Below are 9,444 nucleotides of genomic sequence, written 5' to 3' on the forward strand. Positions count from 1 at the left end.
AATACTCTCACTTGTGGTTTCTTCTCCAAAACCTTCTCCTCCGCGGAGAGAAATTATTCCACTGGAGATCTGGAGCTTCTAGCCATCAAGCTGGCTTTGGAAGAGTGGCGTCATCTGCTGGAGGGAGCCCGATTTCCAGTCAGCATTTTCACGGACCACAAAAACCTTCAGTACCTTCAGACGGCTCAGCGTTTGAATCCACGTCAAGCCCGGTGGTCCCTCTTCTTTTCTCGCTTTGACTTCCGAATCCATTTTCGCCCTGCAGAGAAAAACATCAAGGCTGACGCCTTGTCCCGTGCTTCTGATGTTATGGGGGAGGACTCTGCTCCGAGGCATATTGTTCCTCCAGAGAGACTTGTGCTTGCCGCGCCGGTGGACCTCCGGCAGCTGCCTCCCGGCAAGACTTATGTGCGACCTGGTCTCCGAAAGAGGATTCTGACTTGGGGACATTCTTCTCGTGTGGCTGGGCACCCTGGGGTGCAGCGCTCTGTGGCCTTAATTTCCCGATTCTACTGGTGGCCTGATTTGGTCAAGGACATTCGGGATTTTGTGGGTTCCTGTGCCTCTTGTGCCCGCAACAAGCCCTCACGACTAAAACCTGCTGGTCTTCTGTTGCCGTTACCCATGCCTACCAGCCCATGGTCTCAATTGGCTATGGACTTTGTTACGGATCTACCGCCATCTTCTGGCAACACCGTTATCTGGGTGGTGACTGACCGCTTTTCGAAGATGTCTCACTTTGTCCCTCTACCAGGTTTGCCTTCTGCTCCACGTCTCGCCAGCCTCTTCTTCCAGGATATTTTCCGGCTTCATGGTCTCCCTCAGCACATCGTCTCAGTTCGAGGAGTTCAGTTTGTGTCCAAATTCTGGAGATCTCTGTGCAACCAGTTGCAGGTGAACTTGGACTTCTCTTCTGCCTATCACCCACAGACTAACGGCCAAGTGGAGAGGGTGAATCAGACTTTAGGTTGCTATCTCCGCCACTTCGTCTCTGCCCGTCAGGACGACTGGGCATCTCTTCTACCATGGGCGGAGTTCTCTTACAATTCCCTGGACTCCACTTCTGCCGGTTCTGCTCCCTTTTTTATTAACTACGGACTGCATCCTCGGCCTCCTCTTCCGTTACCCACGTCTGCAGATGTTCCTGCTGTGGAGGACCTGGTACGTGATCTGAAGGCCATCTGGGAGCAAGTCCACACCTCATTGCTCCGAGCTACAGCCCAGACCAAGCGTCAAACAGACAAAAGACGCCGACCATTTCCTGTTTTAGCTCCTGGTGACAGGGTCTGGCTGTCCGCCAAGTATGTTCGGCTGAAGATCCCGAGCTATAAATTGGGACCCCGGTTCTTGGGTCCATTTGAAATTCTCGGCCGCATCAACCCGGTGGCTTACAAGTTGCGTCTGCCTCCCAGCATGCGCATTCCTAATTCTTTCCACGTTTCTCTTCAACCGCTTCAACCGACAAATTACTCCTCCTCCGGCACCACAAGCGGATTCCACCGATGTCTTCGAGGTGAAAGAGATCCTGGATACTAAGACTGTGAGAGGTAGGCGGTTGTTTCTGGTAGACTGGAAAGGATTTGGTCCTGAGGAGAGATCTTGGGAGCCAGAGGATAACATCCTGGACAAGAGCCTGCTCCAACGTTTTCTCAGGCCCAAGAAGAGAGGGAGGCCGAAGGGGGGGGGTACTGTCACGGGTGCTCCCGCGATCCCTGTCTTGGATCGCGGGCGCATCCGTGCTCCTCCATGTGCCCCTGCTGCTGCCCGGTCTCACTTACCTCTCCCGGCTCCAGCGCTTCCCCGGACTGCCTCTTAGGGCGCGCGTGCGGCTCCTGACGAAAATTTAAAGGGCCAGCGCACCGCTAATTGGTGCACTGGCTGAACACCTCACCTTTAAGAATCCTGCCTCTTCCTGTGTTCCTTGCCGGATCTTTGTGCCTCATAGCCTTAGAGAAAGCTTCCAAGCGAGTATTCCTGTGTTCCTGCGTATTCCTGTATTCCTGCGTTCCTGTGTATTCCTGCTGTGTGTTCCCGCTCCTGAGTCCTGTGTTGCCGTGTTACCTGAGTTCCTCCGTGTTGCTGTGTGCCTGTGTTCCCGTTCCCACCTGCCTGGACCTCCTGTTGCTGACCCCGGACTTGGACCTGACGTTGCATCTCTGCCGCCTGCCCTGACCCTATGCCTGGACCTGTCTACGAGATTGTCATCCGCTAAGGTACCTCGACCTCGGCTGCCACCGTGGGCTAGTCACACCTGGGGACGACCTAGTGGTATCCTGCCGCAGCAAGTCCAACCCGCTTTGCGGCGGGCTCTGGTGAATACCAGGTGCCGCTAGGCTCCGGTTCCGGGTGTTGGCTAGTTCCATCTCCCGCGGTGGTCCAGAGGATCTACTGATCCTAACACTAGTAACTAACAGTCCCCTCTGATCCCATTTCCCTACCCCTTCTTGCCCCTTCTCTCTCCTATGTGTCCATGACCCACTGCTTGTATTGTTGACCCTATGTTGGGGTTCTTATTTTCTTGTAAACAGTCCAGATGTCCTATATTGAATATAAATAAGCGCACTTTTTTTTTTCCAATTCTTTTTATTGAGATTTTAACATTTACATTTATACATATAACAGTACATCATAGCATATAGAAAGTTGCATCAAAGCGTGTTTCTATATCATAAATCTATTTTAGGTACTATTTTACATGACGCAACTACTTTACAGACATAAATATGTCTATTCCCTATTAAGGCATGAGATTTTAATATCCCGTAGGCATTCGAGAGAGAACAAAAAAGAAGAAAAGGAGAAGAACAGAAAAAAGGGGAAAAAAAAGAAATAAGAATAGAAAAATAATTATATAGAAAGCTTTAACTTAATAAAAAAATATATCATTGTTCGATGCATATAGAATCCATTTTTCCCATTTGCTATGAAAGTTGGTTGTTATTAAGGTGGTTTACTAGCAAGTTAAGTTATAACACACAATTATATTGTATAGCAGATGCTCAGAGAAAGCAGGAAAAAAATAATTCTTTATTTATATAGCGCACACAGATTACGCAGCGCTGCACAAGCATGTCAAATTGGTCCCTGTCCCCATGGGGCTCACAATCTAAACAACCTAACAGTATGTTTTGAATGCAGATGTGCAATGTGTAATGGACTTCTGTAACCTGTCTTTAGTAAAAATGAGGTCCCTGGTGACAGGTTTTCTTTAAGAATATTATGTTATCCTTGTTTAACTTTAATTTTTTTTTTTTATATATTGTAGGAAGTTTTTCATTTTTAATTTCAAAATGGCGGATTCATCAAATCTTCCTGCTGGCGTTGACGAATGGACAAAAGATGATGTGAAGCTGTGGGTCACTAGAGAACTAAAGCTTAGCTCTGCTATTGGAGAAATTCTTTACAACGAAGATGTAGATGGAAACATCCTGAAGAAGTTAACTAAAAAAGACTTCTGTGATATGGGAATTAAAAAAGGCCCTGCTTCAGTATTAGTCAATAGTATCAAGACACTTATTGAACAACCCAAAGACATTGAACAAAGCCTTAAAAGTATCAAAACTGTGCAACAACTACAGCACAATAATAGTGTAACTCCTTTAAATAAGGCAGACAGAGATAATGTAAACTTAAAAGAGGCTGAAGACAAAGAGCCAGTAAACAATGAAGCAACGAGCTCTGATGAGGGTCATAGTTGTGTAAGAGTAACACCGTACCCATTTGATACAACTCATATAAGCAAATCTTATACTCAAAACCATTTTCTACCACCTGAATCTGGGACGTCTAATTATATCGATCCAATTCATGAATACAAGGAATTCACCAACACATCAAATGCCAAGCAAAATGATAAAAAGATGAAATTCTGTAATGAAGTCTTTAGGTTTGCATGTGCCTGTATGAATGCGCGGACAAACGGCACCATCCATTTTGGAGTGCGGGACAAACCCCATGGGCAAATTATAGGTGTACAGGTAAACACTGAAACTTATGTCAAGTATATTGACGATATGATTTGCAATTACTTTGAGAAAAATCTATTGCATTTGGCAAAAAAATGCATTCGTCGCCCCCGTTTTGTCAGTGTCCTCCATGAACAGAACACAAGCTCTGACTTAGTAGTAATAGAGGTCGATGTGGTTCCTGATATTGCTCATTGTGAGGCACAGATATTTAGTGCATTCCAGTATAGTTTTGATAACAAAACATGGAAAAAAGAAAAAGAAAAATATTATTTTCTTAGAGATGGAGGGAGTTCTAAAAACTCCAACGTGGAAGAACTTCATTCCGACTTGAAAACTAGGGATGAAGATAGAAAGAGAGCAGAAGACAAGAGGAAATCGAAGCAAAAGTGCAACCAAAAAGATGGTTCTAAACTTGCCTCCTTACTAACAGGAAACCGAGGCTCATTGGACAATTCTTACTATAAATGGTACATTCTGGTTGCTAATAAATGTCACGAGTCTCATATAGAGCACTTGGGCTTTATCCAGGAATTAAACTTGTTTGCTGTTCTCGATTTTGATCCAGAATCGGTCACGAAAGGCTTGTGTAAAGTCTACGAAGAAAAGAGGAAACCAAATTTGCATTTTCCTCATCAGTACCAAAAAATGGAAAATTTCGCACAAGAAACAATAGAAGAACTAAAACTCTATCAACAACTCAGCTGGATTTTTTGTAATGGTCGGCTTGATCTGAAGAGTCAAGATTACCAACCAGTAGATTATAAGAGGTGGTGGAAGGAGAAAGCAGCCGATGTCCGAAAACTGGTTTCTTTTTTCTCCAGGAAAGATGTAATGAAGCAGGGGACATTTCTTGTTGTGTTTTTATTACTTTCTCCTGTTGAAGATCCTGTAGACCCTATGAATGAAGTTTTCAGTGCCTTCTTTCAGGAACTTAATGGTATGACTGACATCCTATGTATGTGCGGAAGTGAAGAAATATTTCAGAGATGGAAAGATATGCAGGCGAGAATAATAAGTGAGGAAGACATGGAAGAGAGATGTATTCATAACTTGAGCGTCGAAAATATGAACGGGACCATTCTGAGACTAAAATCGACTACTCGGTCAGCGAGTCGCTTCTTGCCTTCCAACGGGGCTTCCACTACCATATTACACAGGAAGGATGAAGACCTCATGACATCTATAGATATTCTCTGTGTGAATGAATGTCAGGATACAGAAATAGAAAGTAATAGAGAGGAGTTTCCTACATTTCTGAAGAGTCGTGAAGAGCATTTTTACCGAGGAGGGAAAGCAACATGGTGGAATTTCTATTTCTCATACAAAAAATACACTGGATCGTTTATTAAGAGAGATATCCAGGAAAAGTTGAAAGACATGATAGAAACGTTGGCTACGTCTGAGAAACAAAGGAGTGTAAAAATAATCTCTCTATTTCACCACCCTGGATGTGGAGGGACCACCACTGCAATGCATGTCCTCTGGGAACTGCGAGAAACCTTCCGATGTGCGACTTTAAACAAGAAGATCAATAACTTTGCAGATGTTGCACAGGAGGTGGTTAGTTTTGCCGTTCATGGATCTCTTAGTAACAAGGAATTTTATCCAGTCGTACTCTTAGTAGATGACTATGAAGACGAGGAAAGTGTTTCTATCTTACAAGACAACATCCAATCCGCAATTGCCGAACGACATATAAGATTTCAAACCCCAGTCGTGATCATATTGAATTGTGTGAGATCCCAGAACCCCGAGAAAAGCGCAAAATCCAACTGCACAAACAGTGTGGCGTTAACATACAAACTTTCTGCACAAGAACAAAGAGCATTTGTAACAAAGTTAAAAGAAATCAAGGAGCAGTTTAAAACCCCAGAAAATTTCTACTCTTTCATGATCATGAAAACCAATTTTGATAAGACCTATATAGAAAACACAGTGAGAAATACTCTAAAAGGCTTGAAAAGCGCAAGTAAGACGGCCCAGCTCATTTCGTTTCTTGCCCTTCTGAACAGATATGTGATTGATTCTACCATTTCCGCGTCCATGTGTGAGGAGTTTCTTGGTATAACTGCAAGAAAAACACCATGGCTTCAGGAGAGCATTGAGGAAACTATACACCCTTACTCCACAATATTAATTCGCACTGAAGTAGAAGACTATGGAAGATATGAAGGACTGCGTATAATCCACCCGCTGATTGCACATCAATGTATAGAGGAGTTAAAGAGCACATATAATATACTGAAGAGCACTATCATGTTGGACCTGTTGCATACCAATGTATTCCATGATCTGGGAATCGGCAGAGCCATTTTAATCGATAATATGCAAAGTATGTTGGTCACAAGACATCGAAAGGAACATGGCGCTGAAACCGATACCTTGTTTTCTCCTTTAATTGAGGAGATACAGAAGGAAGAAGGAAACTCAACAGCGGAAACTGTTCTAAGAGAAGGTACAAAGCGATTTCCCCAGAATGCCTTCATCGTTCAAGCATTGGCAAGACACTTCTACATTCGAGAGAAGAACTTCACTGATGCCTTGGAGTGGGCAAACAAGGCAGTACACATCGAACCCACCAATTCCTTTATTTTGGACACTTTGGGACAAATCTACAAGTTTAAGTTGAAAGCTATGATGGACGCAGTGAACAAAGAGAATACAATATCGGGAGAAGAACTTGAAGGTCTTTTGACCGCTGCATATACTGCATCGAAGGCGTTTGAGGACTGCCAAGAACAAACGGAAAAGAACGAAATTGACAGGTATCAAAAAGAGCAATCTAACTCTAGACATCACAGAGTGTACAACACAGCAGGATATCTGGGCCAGATTGAAGTCTGCCTGTACACCATAGATATTCTTCTGTACATACCATGGTTCAAGTCGAATGACGGTCTGTCGAGAAAACACTTGAGACAGTACTTGTCTGGCAGGTGGGATATTTCGGTGGACAATGTCAGCACAGAATATGAGGAGTTCAACAATGTTCTCAGTAACCACAGACCGTTTCTGATGAAACTCAAAGCTTGCTTAAAGAAAATGTTTGACTTCTTCCAAGACTATTTTGTGTACATGAAACAGAAGACTGTGAACAAGGAAAGCTTAGAGTTTAAAACTCGTGACAGAGTTTCTGATTACCATAAAAAATACACCCGTCAGTTCTACGATTACGATTTAATGCACATCACCAATGAGGAAGTCCAAAGGAAGAAGGGGGTTTCGCTATGTAAAGAGGAGTACAGGGTGTATTTGGAGACGTTCAAAGCCGATAGGTTCTCCGGAATCCTGGAATACCTCACAGACCATGGAAAGGACGCGAAACGGGTGGAAAGCATTGTCAAAGCTTACACCTATTTATTACAGAACTCCACACATGAAATGCAAATGCGAGACAAACAAAATTTCATCCTGGCAAATATCGTACTTCATTGCATTTCTCCAAAATCTAATGAAATTAAACCATTGGAAACACTGGAGAAGCATCTTAAGGAGATCTTGAATAACATTGGACTTCATCACAGATATCCAGAACCCTATTTCTTGGCTGCACTTCTTTTCTGGCCTCAAAACATTCAGAAACTGGATTCCATTTCTAAACTTATCGCTGATTATGTCAACTCTATGAGAGCAAGTTTCAGAGGCAATTACAGGCACATGTGTCACGCTAAACAACCCCTAGCACATTTCTATCTTGGGAAAAAGAATGGGCTAAAAAGGCTTATCCACAAAGGAAAAATCGATCAAAACTTCTCTGACGTACCAATACAAGATCTGAATTCTCTCTGGCTAAGTGGAGACATCTGGAAGGAGAAAGTGATTAAAGATCTCCTCCTCCTTGTACGAGGCCGAGCTGAAGACAACATGATCTACGTGGAGTGCGGCAACTCGGTCAATATTCCGGTTCGTCCTGTGTATCTCGGGCAGCTCAGAAGTGGCAAAAGTATTGAGCGAGTTTCTTTCTACTTGGGGTTTTCTATCGATGGACTGATTGCTTATAACATAGAAAGCATATAAAATAATCTCTTGCTGTACCTGCTCTGAGAGCCTCAGAGGGCCTCTTTGCAGTCAACTTATGTGGCGGCATTAAAACTTTAGAAACTAAAATATTCCCTAGTTTATCATTCCCAAACAGCCCTGTAATGGTTATTTTACCTTGTAGTTTAACTATATCTAGCCCCATCATAGATCTATTATATACTGCCCTCCTTATCCCACACCAGTTAATTCCAGGCTGTTGGAGACTAAGATTCGACGAAGTGGGCCCCCACAGCAGCTGTGGGCCCCAACACTTGACTGGGCATAACCGCTGCCTGCGCCGCGCCCTGTTCACAAGCACAAAATTTACTTTTAGTTTGTATTGTATGTATATAAATTAGATTTCAATAATGGCTCGTGATTTGGTATCTTTTACCAATGTGATTGTACAATGTAAGAAATGATCCATTCATAAGGAAACATATAATTGGGTGCAGGGGCGTAACTTGAGGAGATGCAGAGGGTGCGGTTAAACCGGGCCCAAGAGGCCTAGGGGGCCCATATGGTGTACCCTTCCTTTATGAGAAGACTAGTACTATAAACAATCTATTATCATGGGGGGCCTGGTACTCATTTTGCACTGGAGCCCGACAGCTTCAAGTTATGCCACTGATTGTGTGCAAATAGTTTCTATTCTGTGCCAAAGCATCAAATGCGAATTTAAGGACATTTGTTTTTTTTTCTCTCAACATTTATATAATACAAATTATAACCATGAAATAATTTCACTGATGGCAACTTAACATGAAATACCATCAATCCTGTACTGTATATTCTTTACTAGTATCATGTATATTTAATATCAAAATTTGGTAGAATGATCTGCAAGTTAACCTGTTCATAAACTATATTTTGGTATTTTTAGCCTTCTTATATGATAGATTTTTTATTCTCACATTATTATCTTTTTAAGTCCTTCTTTGGCCGCCTATTTCTCTCCCAGGTACAAATTCAATATGGTTTCTTTTCAAAGTGAAGATCTGTTCTCAAGCTTTGTTTTGTCTCCATGATTTATGCTGTAGGAGTCGTGGCAGCGAATAATACTTATATACGTGTATAGGAAGTCTTGTAATCCTTTATCACTTTGTAATGCTCCTTGATCCAATCAATAAATCAAGATGAACCTCTGGTCTCCTTTTGGTTGATTGCAATTTCTAACACAACAGGTTCGTAATGGCCATGCATGCTTCACTAGGAATTCTGGGTAAGGATATGCAAAAATATTATTGTTAGGAGAAAAATCTGGAGACGGGTCTAATGGAGGCTCCAAACACAGGAGGAGACAAGCTAATACAGCACATACACAGAGTATAATGGAAAAAGGTTGTCTGCCTAACAGAAGAATAGCTCCGCTCATTTAGGTTATGTTTAGGGCTTATTCATATGTACTTCCCCCATACCCTTCCTTGCTTAACTCCATAAATTTAAACAGTAACTA

The 9,444-nt window shown here is 42.7% G+C and overlaps 1 protein-coding gene across 1 annotated transcript; it reads left to right on the forward strand.

The window, feature by feature from the left end:
- The first annotated feature begins 3,265 nt into the window (after positions 1–3,265).
- LOC140133739 (sterile alpha motif domain-containing protein 9-like) lies at positions 3,266–8,706 on the forward strand. The gene has a single exon (XM_072154307.1). The coding sequence runs from the start codon at positions 3,291–3,293 to the stop codon at positions 7,983–7,985; it is 4,695 nt and encodes a 1,564-aa protein (XP_072010408.1). The 5' UTR covers positions 3,266–3,290; the 3' UTR covers positions 7,986–8,706.
- The last annotated feature ends 738 nt before the right edge of the window (positions 8,707–9,444 follow it).

The sequence above is a fragment of the Engystomops pustulosus genome, chromosome 5 (assembly GCF_040894005.1).
Source record: "Engystomops pustulosus chromosome 5, aEngPut4.maternal, whole genome shotgun sequence".
In the NCBI taxonomy this organism is placed as follows: Eukaryota; Metazoa; Chordata; class Amphibia; order Anura; family Leptodactylidae; genus Engystomops; species Engystomops pustulosus.

Excerpts from the sequence above, each read along its gene's own strand:
- LOC140133739 (XM_072154307.1), top strand. The coding sequence starts at position 3,291 with ATGGCGGATTCATCAAATCTTCCTGCTGGCGTTGACGAATGGACAAAA.